Source organism: Benincasa hispida, chromosome 4 (assembly GCF_027475165.1).
Source record: "Benincasa hispida cultivar pf3 chromosome 4, pf3_genome.v1.1, whole genome shotgun sequence".
Taxonomy (NCBI): Eukaryota; Viridiplantae; Streptophyta; class Magnoliopsida; order Cucurbitales; family Cucurbitaceae; genus Benincasa; species Benincasa hispida.
The window spans coordinates 47,586,335-47,601,485 of record NC_143481.1 but is presented as its reverse complement, the minus strand read 5'-3'; the positions used below and the strand labels follow the sequence as shown (position 1 = coordinate 47,601,485).

The window sequence follows — 15,151 nt, the reverse complement described above, 5'->3', positions numbered from 1 at the left end:
CTAGATTATCTTCAGCTCAATCTCAAACATGAGTGGATTATCTTCTATCTCGTTGTTTCCCTGCAGAATAAACAAAATAATGGAAAAAGAAGACAACCTAGTGAAACACAAAGATGACGGGAAACTGGCATTACGAGAGAATGATGAGTAGGCACAAAAATCGAGGAAGTGGGAGCGAGATAACGAGGAGCGAAATCATTAAAAGAAACTTATCGTTAAGATTGTCGAACTCAACATTCTTCAAAGCTCTCTTTCTCCGCTTGTTATAAATAGAGATGTTATTCTTTTCGAAACGCATGCAAAACTGTAAAGTGTGAGAGTTGTGATACTATCTCGTAAATTGTCTTAGATAGTTGAATAAAACTTTGAAGTCCCTATTTGCACACTAGATGTAGCTTTAAAGTTGAACCACTTTAAACTTGTTGTTGATCTTTTCTTCTTTCTCTTCTTCATTACCTTTTTGCCCGTAGACCCCTGATTCTTTCATATTTCCTGGACCTTTCGTCTCTGCTCTATGGTTCTTGATTGGAAATTGGTTGAATGAAGTCATTTACAGTCTACATGCAAAATCAAGAGAAAAGATGTTAGAACTAAATGTAGATCGTTTTGAGCCATGGAAGATCCACTACCTCGAAAGTAAAATTAAGCGCAATCTTGATGCTAATCGCAATCGCAAGTTGCTCTCCAAGGTTTATAATGAAGGGATTGAAACCCAATGCGAAAGTGTTTTATCGCTTTTTGTCTTTGAATTGGGATGGAAAAATCACATAGTTGATTTTACATAATTAAAATGCGCTATACATATAAATTTCCAGTTCATAAAAATTATTTTCGAAGACTAATTTCTTCAAGAAAATCCTCTTCATGATCCTCCAAGGTCACGAATGAATACCACCAAGAGATATTCTCTGCTATTCTCTTTGGACTGGGAGGTTAGTGGAAACCTTTGTGGAATTGAAGGAATAATTTAGACAACTCTTTCTCTTTATGTGAATTAATGGAGAATTAGTGTGAGAGCGAGGGAAATAGAGTAACTTAATTTCACGTAAAGAAAAAAAAAAAAAAGTTGTTCCAAACATTGCAAACCATTCTGCAATTAAAGGCAACGAGGGAGATGGTGATTGCCCCTCTCCCACGTTTCCCTCTATCCCACTCTCCTCCAATGCATTAGAGTTTAAAATTAAATTAAATTAATAAAATTAAGTAGTTAACTTAAATTTAAAACTAATTAATTTATATCTAATATTTAAATTAATTAATTTCAATCATATTCTAAATATATATCTCTCACATAACCAATATTTTTAATATAAATCTTATTCATATTAATTATTGAAGGAACTGTGAAGTTCCACAACGGAAGCGGGATTAATCCAATTTTGTTTTTCACATAACAAAAATTTTACAGAATACTATATGCATGAATGAGAAAAATTACAACATGCTTTAAATTAGAAGAAGAAGATGTTGGATTAAGGAAGCAAGCAACGGAAGTAAAACAAGATCATTAAGCATTCTAATTCATTAATTTTGGCTTCAAACTAAGCATGCTTATGAACAAAAAACAGAGTTAAACTCTGACCTTTGAAATACCTTTGATTCACGATTTTCAGCTGCATTCTCTTCCCTCTTCTGATGTGAACCACCACAAGGTATTCCCTACTATTCTCTTGGTATCTTAGATTGAGTTGTGAGACTCAAAATAATCTTGAACCGAAGAGAATTTGAGAGGAGGTTACTGGTTTTATACAATGTGAATAACACTTCTTAAACACAAAATTTCAACATTTAGCAACGATTGCTCTGCCCATTCCCCTCGAAATTCCAGCTTTATATTGCATGACTTTCATGCAAATAACAGCCTTGCATGAATCATGACTCATGCTTGAATAATTGAGCCGAAGAGAAAATGGAATTATGTGTGAGCTACTACAATTTGAAAGTGGAAAAATCCTACTTTTGAGATTTTTTCCATTTTCAAATTTCCTTTGAATTTCCTTTTTAATTTTGATTTCCAAAATTAAAAAACAAAAAAAAATCAATTTAAAATAAAATTTTATTAATTTTACAAAATTAAGTCAATAATTAATTTTCTAATAAAATAAATAAATAATTTAATTAATTTGATATCAAATATTAAATTAATTTAATACCAATTCCACCTTTATGAATCCCCATTCATAAAATTAATATTTAAATCATATTTAAATATTAATCGATTATCCAATTCCGATTAATTCCAAAATTAAACGTATAATTATATCATATATAATTACTAATTTCCTTAATTCTAATTTGAATGTTTCAAATCAACTTATTGCACTACTCTAAGGCTAATCCGTTTGTGAGCTAGTAGGGGGACCTAGTGAACCTACAGATCATGGGCTCCAATGATCCGAGATTAATTGGCTAAACTCTTTACCGAATTAACCCACATTCGTTAACTACTGGGTTAAAGTCTGTACACTCCTCTCAATATATATATATATATTGTGTCAAACCGATATAACCATGATTAGTAAGTTAACCCTTCACAGGTTGTTCGTAATAATGGTCGTGTCAAAAGGTTGTTTTACCCCCGAGATTACCTCTTGTTCCTTAAGTCCCTCGATCCTCTAATGAATAATTAGTTTGTGATCCGATCATCAAACCGAGTCCCTCTCGAGCCAATGAGAGGATAGGGCTCCTTGTTCAAGACCTAGAGTCAGCACTTAAGAGAACAACCTCTCTATTATCCCCGAAAGCAGGTAGGAATCAATTCCATCTTGCACCTTATGTCCCCCAGCTATCTACCCAGTCTTACTCTTGAAATGGGAGACTTATTGAATCGGTGCTGTTAAGCCAACCCTCACCTATGCAAATCTAAGGATAATCCCGAATAAATAGGAGTTCATAGTTAGCTTGGGATTAAGGTCAAATTATTGTTAGGTTTTATGTCCTAAAACTCGTGGTTTGTAAACATTAGAACTTATTCTGATAATTCGATAAAGTTGTTGTTGAATATATTATAAATCCAATAAACCTAAGTCCCTTGACTATTATATGAGTACTTGAACTTTATGTGGAGACATACAAGTGAATCAGGTTCGAGTAAATAGTCAAAATGATTTATAGTATATGAATAAGATTGGGTACCTTATTCTGGTAACACTGTTGGATGCAACCTACTCTGTAGTTGTTACAAAGTGTTGTAAAGTGCTACACATAAAGTGATCATAATTTGTGCATGTTAAGACATAAGAAGTGGGGGTGTCCTGTGCAAATGAGTTTTATGCAAGATCGGACCAAGAAACCTGTCACTCTTACTTTATAACGTTGTTTACTGTTTAAGACTGACTATTTCGAAGTGATGATCTAGGTAACATAACCTTAATCCTGAGCTAACTATGAACTCCTGTTTGTTCAGGATTATCCTCTGATCTGCAAACGGTGAGAGTAGACCAATTACCTCTGTTCGATAAGCTTACCATTTTAGGGATAAGATCGGATGAATAGCTAGGAACATAGGGTGCAAGAAGGAATTCACTCTTACCCGATTAGGGTTAGTAGAGAGGTTGTTCCCTTCAAGTGCTGATTCTAGGTCTTAAACAAGAGGTCTCGCTCTCTCATTGGCCTGAGAGGGATTTGATTTGTTTATTGGATCATAAATCAATTGTTCATTAGGAGATCAGTGGAACTTAAAGAACAAGAGGTAATTTCAGGGATAAAACAGATATTCGACCCAGCCGTTATTACGAGCAACCTGTGAAGGGTTAACTTACTAATCATGGTTATATTGAGTGGACATAATATATCTACAATGAGGGGAGTTCAGTTATGAGCTTTAGTGGAATCACCCATTAGTTAACAAATGGGGGTTAGACTGGTCTAATGAGTTTAGCCGATTAATCTTGGATCGTTGGAGTCTATGATTTGTAGGTCCACGAGGTCCCCCTACTAGCTCGTAAATGGTTAAGCTTTAGGGTAGCTTGAGAAATTAATTTGAAGCGTTCAAATTAAACAGAACAAGAGAATAAATATTTAAATATGATTTAAATATATAAAGATGATTATTATACAAAAAATAATTTAATATTTGATATCAAATTAATTAATTTTTAAAATTAATTTAAGAAAATCAATTTTTAAATTAAAATGATTTAAAAGTCATTTTGTGTTTTAAAAAGAAAAATGGAAAAACATTTTGCATGGATTGCGCAAAGTGGAAAAAGAGTTTTCTCCATTATCATCATCTTTATGCTTACACACAAAACATTTTCTTCTCTACTTTGATTCTCTAAGTATGAGTTGCAAGCCATGCGCTCCATCTCTTTGCACGTTCATCTTAATATATAAAGAAGATTGGAGTTGTTGGAGAAAAAAGGAAGAATACAGAATTCGGAGAGAAAAACTACAGTGAAGAATAAACTATCTTCTTCAATTTGTTGTTGTGAGCTTTCCTTGTTTCTTCATATCTTCAAGCTATTATTGAATCCCACAACTCTGTCTAAAGCTCCAAGAGCATAGTAGGGAAGGCTTTGAGGTGGTTCACGGTGATATCAAGTGAAGGCAGCAACTAACCAAACGCTTTTCTTGAAAAGTTCATCAAAGGTATGTTCTGAAAACCCATTTTTATGAAGAGCACGCTTTAGTTTTTGTCAAAATTAGTGAATTAGAATGCTTATAGATCCTTGATACTTTTGTTGCATGTTGTTTAACTCTTACAGCTACTTAGGTCATCGTTTTTAAATCGTTAGTCTTAAATAGTAAACAACGTTATAAAGTAAAAGTGACTTATTTCGCGGTCCGATCTTGTGCAAACTCATTGCATAAGACGCCCCCACTCCTCATTTCATCACATGTACAAATTAGGATCACATCGTCTATAGCACTTTACAACTCCTTGTAACAACGTGGACTGCATCTGATAATGTTACCAGAATAAGGCACCCAACCTTATTCATATACTATAGGTCATTTTGACTATTTACTCGAACTTGGTCCACTTTTATGTCTCCACATAAAGTTCAAGTACTCATGTAATAGTCATGGATCTTTTAGTTTATTGTATTTATTTCTAAAACGAAATAAGCAATTGATATGTTCAATAACAACTTGTTAAATTTTCAGAATAAGTTTATTATTTACAATCCACGAGTTTTAGGACATAAAACCCAACATAAGAGTGCTTACCCTTGAAGCCACAAATCTTCACAAAACCCTCAAACTGGTCACGAACAATTCGTGGAAATACGAACACCCGATGATGACACAACTACAAGTGAGACCTCCGTATTCTCTTTTGGGATGAGAATTTCTTAAGAGTGTGTGGGCTTTGAGAATTTGGAAGAGATGGATTGAGAAGGAAGAAGAGATCTTGAGAAATTTTGGCAAAACTTAAGATGCAGCACTCTGAGAGCAAGCGCGTAAAAAAAAACTCTTGAAGAAGATAATCTCCTTAAAAAAAAACTGCTCATTCCCTACGTGATTAACCGATAGAGAATTAAGGTTTAATTTTGAAAATTGAAATAAATTAAAATTAATTTAAATTTAAATAATATATATATATACACACACATAACTATATGTTATATCATATATTACACATAACCTATAGTTTTTAATTTTCTTAATCAATCATGGTATTTAAAATAAATCATATTCATACTAAATTTAATTATATGAATCTTATCCATATAACTAGTATTTGAATCATATTCAAATAATTAATTCATCTCAAAATAAATTTTATATTATAATGTATCAAATACCATTATATTAATTATATCACATATAATTAATTTAAATTAATTGTATCATATATAATTAATTCTCTCAATTAACTTGAACAATTCAAATTCAAAATTTATTCTCAATAATCCCCGTTGAACTATAGAGGGGACTTTATAGACCTATAGATTGAAGCTCTAATGGTACTTGAATAATTAATTAAACTCCTTTAATTAAATTACTCAACATCCATTAACTGTTGATCACTTCACTAAAGACCGACAACTACACTCTTCGCACTACAAATATATTTTTGGGTCCATTGGATATAATCAATCAACGATGCGATGAACTTTCACAAATTGCTCGTAAGTACAACTGGGTCAAAATTACCATTTTGCCCATGTAGTTACAACTAACTCATCAAGTACCACTGATCTCTCTAATAAATAATATGTCATAGTTCAACTATGACCAAACCCCTCTCGAGCCAAGAGAGGGTGTGGTGCCATATTGTTCAAGCCCCAGAATCAGCCCTTAAGGGAGCAATTTATCTACTTACCCAGACGTTAGGGAATGAGTGAATTTCGTCTTGTGTAGCTGCATTCCCAACTCCCCTATCAGACGAATCCTCAAAATGGTAGACTTATTGAGCCAACGATCTGGCCACTCTCACTCATACAAATCAAAGGGCCGCCTTCATAGGTAGGAAGAGTTCACAACTCACTCAGGATTTAGGTCATATTACCTATGGTCATCCTGGTGAAATGTAAGTCTCTATTATGAACGGTGTTATATAATGAAACTAATCATTTTGTAGTCCGATCTTATATAAACTCCTTTGTGTTTGCTCACATGTCTCTACATGAATGATCAGGATCACATCATTTGTAGCACTTTACAACAATTGTAACATCTACAAAGCGGATTGTATTCATAATGTCGCTAGGATAAGATACCCAATCTTATCCATCTACTACGGACCATTTAGGTTATCACTTAAATATGATCCAATTATATGTCTCTACATACATGTTTAAACTACATAAGATAACCTTGGATGTTAGTTTATTAGTTTATGGGTTAATGCTACTAAATGTCGAATAAAAAATCTCATATTTTATTAAATAAATAAAAAGTTTGTACATTACGATTACAAACTACAAGACCCACGAGATTTAGGGCATCGACCCCAACAATTATAACCTATATTTTTAATGTAAATCTAACTTATATTAATTTATTAAAATATTAATACTCTCATGTTATATGGTTTATTTTAAAAACTAATTCAAAATTAACTATATATTATAGTAATCGTATCACATGCAATTATATTTTTTTCGTACCATATACAACCAATTTCATTTCAGTAATTTGTACTCTTCAAATTCTTTCCACTTAAAATCTTTGTTTAATCCATTTGTGAGCTAGCAAAGGGACCTAATGAACTTACAATTATAAGTTCCAATGATTCGTGATTAATTAATTAAACTCTTTAATTAAGTTAATCATCATTCATTAACTATAGGGCACTTCACTAAAGACCTATGGTTGCACTCTTATAAACTACAATATATTTATGTGTCAATTGTATCAACCATATTTTGTAAGTCAACCATTCACAAATTGTTCGTAATTATAAATGGATCAAACTTTCATTTTACCCCTGTAGTTACCTCTTATACCTTTAAGTACCATTGATCTTCTAATGAACAGTTTTGTTTATGGTTCTAACATACAAAGTCATTCTTGAGCCAGTGAGAGAATGAGGTCTTATTGTTCAAGTCCTAGAGTCAGCACTTAGGAGAAAAATTTGACTACTTTTCCTAAAGTCGAGAAGGAACGAATTCCATCTCGTGTAGCTATGTTCCCAACTCCTCACTCAGTATCGTTCCCAAAATGATAGGCATATTGAGTCAACAACTAAGACCACTCCCACTCATACTAATTAAAGAACGACCATCATAAACAAGAGTTATAACTCACTCAGGATTAAGATCGAGTTACATGATTATCGTTTGAAATATAAATCTCTTCAATTAATGGTGTTATAAAAAGAGATCATATTTCGTGGTTCGGTCTTATACAAACTCATTGTAAAGGGTACCTCCACTTGCATGTCATCACACGAACGATTTGGATCAAATCATCTTACAACTATTGTAACATTTACAAAGTGGGTCGTATCCATAGTGTTATAAAGATAAGGTATCCAACCTTATCCATATACTATAGTGTTGGGATTGGTGTCCTAATTTTCCCGAGTCTCGTTGTTTTGTAAAGATACACATTGTTCAATGAATAAAATAAGTGTTATTTAATTCTGGCATTTACTCATATCCAATAAACAAAGCTCCTTGGTTATCTTATGTGAACTTAAGCATGTATATGTGATATACAAGTAGATCATGCCTTAAGTGATAACCTAAATTTGTCTATAGTATAAGGATTAAGGTGGGATACCTAATTAGGGTTGGCAAGGGGGCCAGGGCGAGGCGGGATGCGTCGCTCGTCCCCAACCCCGTGGGGGAAATTATCTCACATCCCCGCCATTTGAAGGTGGGGACGGGGGCGGGGATTCCCCGTTTCCCCCCCTTTTTTTAATTGAAATTTGATTAACCCACAAAAAATCTATTAAATAAGTTTATCGAATTCCTCATTTTTTAATTCAAGTGATTTTATTTGAAATTTGATTAGTGCACAACAAATGAACAAAAAATAATAGACTATTCTATGAAATAAACACAATTGAAAATTTAAAAGCTAACAAATCCATTAAATAAATTTACAACTTAAAATTCAATAAAGTTTGAATAAGGAAGTCAACTAAAGAGAAACGTCTTACACATTCAAGTACGTTTAAAACTTAAAATTCAATAAAGCTCGTCCTTCTCTCTTCAACGATGACTTCACAATCAAATCTTTCTCCTTTATTGGCATCATACCGTTCTTAGTTGTATTTATTCCTAAATTTAAAATGTAATAAACAAATAATGTCACAGAAAAAAGACCACGAAATAATGTTAATCCTTGAGCATACCTTAGTCACCACGCCATCTTCATCAAAATCGTCTGCATCTTCTAAAACAGTTGCTAAATGTTTAACCATTTCTTTTCCCGTGCTAGTACCTTACATTGTCAAATATTTATCATAAAAGAAAATATTTATTAATATATTAAATGATAAAAAGATGTAAAACAAAATAAACAAACTAACCTGTCAAAACTTCAGTTGCAATCCAATTTTGAGCGCACATCAAAGCCTCTATCGTCTTTGGATGAAGTTTGTTACGATGTGAGCTTACAACTTACCACAAGTACTAAAGCAGACTCTGATGCAACACTAGATAACGAGATGGCTAATATGTCTCTTGCAATTTCTTGTAAAATTGGATACTTGACAACATTCAATTTTCACCAACTCAAAAATGTCAAAATCGGATGTTCGAGGTAAGACAGGTTCATCCAAATATGCATCAAACTGTTGCTTCTGATTCATATTATTGGATTTTGATACAAACAAGTCATAATCATTAAAATCATCAAACTCTATATTTTGTAAGGTTCCATCTAAATTTCTAGTGTGATAATCATCACCTTCACCTTCATGCTTCAGCTTATATTCTATTTCCAAATCTGAACAATTTTTTTTAATCCTTTTCACTTCAAGAAAAAAACTATCTCCATAAATTCTAGGGAAGTAAAACTCAATCAACTTTAATTTGTAACGTGGATCTAAAACTGCAGCTATGACCATTACCCCAAGAATTTTCTTCCAATACTTATCAAAATTTGACATCATATTTGAAGCCATGTCTCTTATCTCTTGAATGCCAGAATTAGTCCACTCAGAAATAGCCAATTTCAATTTATAAATTTTTGGGAAAAAAAGATTAGCAGTAGGATATTTGGATCCAAAAAATATTTTAGTCATGTGATGAAATATTTTCAGTTTCTCACATATCTCTTTTGCTAATACCCAATCTTGATCCAAAGGCAAACACTTGTACTTTGGTTCTCGGTGTTTTAATCGATAAAAAATAGCCTTGTACTTTAATGCAGTGGCTGACATAAAATATGTAGAATTCCACCTAGTACAACAATCAAGACTCAACATCTGACCATCATAAACATTCAACTGTCGAGCAGTTTCCTCAAATTTCTCCCTTTTTTTGTGTGTGTGTATGCACCCAGAAAGACACACTAGTACGTACTCTTTCGATCCCATCTCCTATCACTGCCAACCCATCTTTCACAATCAAGTTCAAAATACGAGCACAACACCGCATATGAAATAAACTCCCATCCAATATTAAGTTTCCACACAAATTATAAACAAACATATTAACCATGGAGTCATTGATACTATAATTATCTACAGTTACTGATGACAATTTTCGATCAATATTCCAATCTAACAGACATTCCGTATTTCTTCATGAAGCATGTCAGAAGTGTGTGGAGAAGGGACATATATAAACCTGATTATTTTGTTTTGCAAAACCCAACTATCATCAACAAAATGAGCAGTGACAGTTATATAACCTTTTGTTTGGTGGTTTGAAGTACACATGTCCGTTGTAAGGGCAATTTTTCCTCTGATCTCATTCAACAATGCCATGGTTTTCAACTTTTCAGTCTCATAAATTTTCAAAATCTCCTTCTTTATTGTGTTTCTTGACACCATCTTTAAATAATGATTGGATGACATTACAAAATTCCCTAAAACCTTCATACTCAACTTTTGAGAGAAGATATTCATGTCTTATTATCATCCTAGCTAATGCTTTTTTTGCAGCTTCCTGATCGAAGTTATATAAACTCAATGTATTGTTCTTCTCTTTATTAGGATTCAATAGGGATTGTCGTATGTCCTTTTGTCCTTTATATGGGCATATCTTAATATGATCATGCAAATGTTTGGTTCCATTTTTACTTTCACCCCCTAATTTTTTATTGCAATAATTACAAACCGCCTTGTCTACTCAGTCTATTTTTTGTTTTTTAAAATGGTTCCAAACAACCGATGTCAATCTCCTCTTTAAAGATCCCTTCTCAATATCCTCATCAAGAATAACACAATTATCAACATTCAAATTATCATCATTCGATGAGCATGAAGTTAAATTCAGGGTTGAATTTGGGGTCGAATCTGGGGTTGGACTTGGAATTGGATTTGGAGAATCTTTATTTGTAGAAGGTGATGAAGACATTGTTTTCAACCTATCAAAGATTTAATTTAAAAATCCCTCTTTAGACTTGGACTTCATTTTCAAAGCATTCAAACATATTCAAAATTCAACCCCAAAATTGAAAGTATTCAAATTTCAAAATGACCCCAAAAACATTCAAACATACTTTTCAAACTTCTTCAAGCCTAAAATTCAAAACATTCAAATATCAAACCTACACAAACATATTTTTCAAACATATTCAAGCCTAAAATTCAAAACATTCAAATGTCAGACATACACAAACATATTCAAGCCTAAAATTCAAAACATTCAAATGTCAGACATACACAAACATATTCAAGCCTAAAATTCAAAACATTCAAATATCAAACATACACAAACATATTTTTCAAACATATTCAAGCCTAAAATTCAAAATATTCAAATATCAAACATACGCAAACATATTTTCCAAACATATTCAAGCCTAAAATTCAAAACATTCAAATATCAAACATACACAAACATATTTTTCAAACAGGAGAGCGAAAGGAAATTTTTACCGACTTGAACGACAACAAATCTCATACGGCATCAGCTTGAACTTTGAAGCCTTGAAAGTTGAATGACACAAAGTCTGATTTTTTCAAAAGAAAACCAACACAGAACAGTCAAAATATATAAAACAAAAACTCACGATCTAAACAAATTTTGGATATAGCTAAACAAATTTGTCTTCATCTTCAAAGTTCAATGGCGAACATGCGGACGTTGGTACTGGAAGTCTTCAATGGCGACGGCGGACGCGGATGCGGACCTGTCTTCACACAGTCCACAAATTTGTCTTCACCTTCAATGGCAGACGTCGGACGCAGACCTGGATAGTGGGCAATCGACTGGTCGAGTGATGATCTGTCTTCACCTTCGTCTTTAGTGGCGGACCTTCAATGGCGGATGCCAGACTCGAACCTGGACAGATTTATCTTCACCTTCGTCTTCAGTCAATCTTCACGTTGGTTGAGGAATTTAGGGCTAGGCAGTGGGCAGTCGACCAAGTGATGATTTTCTCAAAGCGATGAACTATGAAGTTGAAGACTATTTTCTCATTTTTGGCAAAACAAGAAGGAAGGAAGAGAGGAGAAGATTTAGGGTTTTTTTTTTCTTTTCATTTTGGCTTTTTACTTGTTCATTTAGGGCTTTTTACTTTTTCATTTAGGGCTTTTTACTTTTTCATTTAGGGCTTTTTACTTTTTCATTTTTGGTTTTTTCTATAAACATATATACAAATTAGTTATTTTATATTATTCTAAATATATATTTATAAAATATATATATATATATATATAATCGGAGTCGGGGATTAATCAGGGTCGGGGTCGGGATTGGGGCGGGGATAATGTCCCCGTCCCCGTCCTGTCCCCGGATGGGGCCTTAAAAAAATTTTCCGATTTGACCCCATCCTCGGTTAAACAGAGGAATCCCTGACCTGAAGGACCCGCCCCGCAGGTTTTTTTGCCAACTCTATACCCGATATTGGTGACACTACGGATACGACCCGCTTTGTAGAGGTTTGCAATTGTTGTAAACTACTACAGATGGTAGATCCTGACCATTCATGTGGAGACGTGGAACGGGAGTGTCCTATACAAAGAATTTGTATAAGACCTAGACCACGAGATGACTAGACTCTGTATATAACGCCGTTGATACTAGAGACTTACATCTCACCTAAACGACCATAGGCGATACAACGTCAATCTTGAGTGTTTTGAGAACTCTTGCCTTTGAGGGCAGTCCTTTGATTAGTATGGGTGAGAGTGGCCAGATTGCCAACTCAACATGCCTACTTTTTTGGGGACTTGTCTAATCTAGGAGCTGGGAACTCAATCCACAATATGGAATTCACTTCTTTCCTGAAGTAGGGATAAGCAGAGAGATTACTCCATTAAGGGCTGATTCCGGGGCTTGAACATAGTGGCTACAACTTCTCTTTGGAAGAGAAGACTCGGTCATAGTAGGAATATAACTTATGTTCATTACAGGGATCAGTGGTACTTAAGGAGACAGATGTAACTACAGGGGCATAACGGTTATTAGTCCATCTGTATTTACGACCGATTTGTGAAAGGTTATCTTATTGTTGATTGGTTAAGATGGACACATAATATATCTATGGTAAGGAGAATTTAGCTTCCGATTTTTAGTGGAGTGTCTGGCAGTTAACGGATGGTGGATCCCGTGACTAAAGAGTTTAGTCAGTTATTCACGTACCATTGGAGCTTCGAGCTATAGGTCTATGAGGTCCCGTTGGTAGCTTGGATTCAGTTGAAGATCAGTTCTTGGTGTTGATTTGAAATGTTCAAATTGACAAGAGGTATTTTGATTGTATATGATATAATCGGTATGATGTATAAGATACATCTTGTGGAGGATTGATGTAAATGAGATTTACATTAAGTACCATGGAATAGAAAAAGAACTATGGTTTATATGTTTCATGAGATAAAATATTAAAACTATAGGTTATAACTATAGTATGATAAGTTGGTTATCGTTTATGTTTATAATAATATTAATTATTGGATAATTAATTCTTTTTATTTTAAATAACCAGAGTAGTGGGTGGTTATTGGATCATGGTAACCGTGAGTTTAAAAGGAAAATGTTTTTCCTATTTTAAAAGAGGTTTTTACAAACATTTGAAAATGTTTTTGAGTTTTCTCTCACGAAAAAGAAACTCACAAAGTTGTCAAGTAAATTCGGTTTTCTAAACGATGGTTGGACGAGCTAAATGATCGTGCAGGTGCGAGCTAAACAATCGTGCAGTATTTACTAAACTATCACATAGTTTTCTAGACGATCGTTGGCCCAAGGTAAACGATCGTGTAGAGTCTGTATGCGACAGTCCGAGCTAAACGATAGACTAAACAATCGCATAGCTTTATCTAAACGATTGGGCATTGACCTATACGATAGGTCTCCACCATCTCCCACTTGCCCAGTCGTGTACGCGATCATTGTTTCCTCCTTTGTCTGCCTCATACCAAGTCCGAACAGAGCCCACCTTTTGGATTCTCACACTGAGAATACCAAGGTAACCTTGTTGGTGGTGTCTGTCTCAACTCGACACCGTCGAGGTTTTTTGGAGGTCGTTCATGGTGCTATGAAGTTGGTTCGTGTCGCTGAGGACAAGCGCGGTGTTCGTGCTGTTGCGAAGGAGATCGTGACCCATTGAGTACGAGCGCGAAGTCTTCATGCTGTATTCGTGCGGTGTTGCGGTCGTGTAGATCGAATGTTCGTGGTTGCTGTTGTTCGAGCGATCAGAGTGCACAATGGAGCGTGTAGACGTTTCTACCATTGTTTGTACAGGTTTCCCTTTATGCTTTTGAGACTTTCATTCTGTAATTTCTGTATGATTTGCATAACCGTTTATGTTCGAAGTCAACTGTAAATGTATTGTTGATTCATGATTGTAATTTGGAATAGTTTTTTTTTTCACTGCTTGAGAAAATCTCAGAATCCGATTTCCTTTCATTGGTATCAGAGCCAAGTTCTCTAATATTCAAAAATACAAATCTGAATTGAACGCATTTTTCAGTCGCGGTGGGTTTTTGCATTTGTGGTTAACTATTTTCTGCATTTGTGGATGAACTTGATGAACGTTTCGGGTTTAACTTGCCTTTTGTTAAAGCTTTCGGTATTACAAAATGTTAATTGTAAGGGCCCTTGCGTTTTTTTGGCGAAATTAACTCTACAATCGAGTCTGTAATTCGAAAAGTTCGAGTTCGTCGAGTCGTTCGTGATGAAGCTTTGACGCATGGCGATGCAATTCTCAACGAAGAAGAAGACCAAGCGTTGATCGGATCGTGTATCTTCAGGTAAACGATCGTTGGGATTTAACTAAACGATCGTTTAGATTTTTTTATCTATACGATCGTGTAGTATTTTCTAATCGATCGTTTAGCTAATGCTAAGCGATTGGGTAAATCGTTTACCATATCGCCTAGCGTTGGTTGCGCGATCGCATAGGCGTTGGAGGTAGGTGATCGTAGTGGGAGCATGCGATGCTCGTCGTTTAGTAAGGCGCATGCTAGACGATTGCATAATTAGCAAGCTTCATCGCTTAGTTACTATTTATGCGATCGCACGTATGCGATACGGAGACGTTTGCTAAGTGATCGCTTAGGCGATGGTGCTTCGCGGCAATGTAGTCACTTAGAAGATCGCGGAAGGCGGGCGTAATGCATAGTGCGCTAAGCGATCGT

The 15,151-nt window shown here is 34.5% G+C and overlaps 1 protein-coding gene across 1 annotated transcript; it reads right to left on the bottom strand.

Moving 5' to 3' along the window:
* LOC150036770 (zinc finger BED domain-containing protein RICESLEEPER 2-like) lies at positions 1 to 9,940 on the bottom strand. The gene is made up of 4 exons (XM_090313229.1): positions 9,110 to 9,940; positions 8,930 to 8,984; positions 8,753 to 8,841; positions 1 to 60 (listed from the first exon to the last, which is right to left on the bottom strand). Exons 1-4 carry the CDS (start codon positions 9,938 to 9,940, stop codon positions 1 to 3), a joined length of 1,035 nt encoding a protein of 344 aa, XP_090169355.1.
* Between the last annotated feature and the right edge of the window lie 5,211 nt (positions 9,941 to 15,151).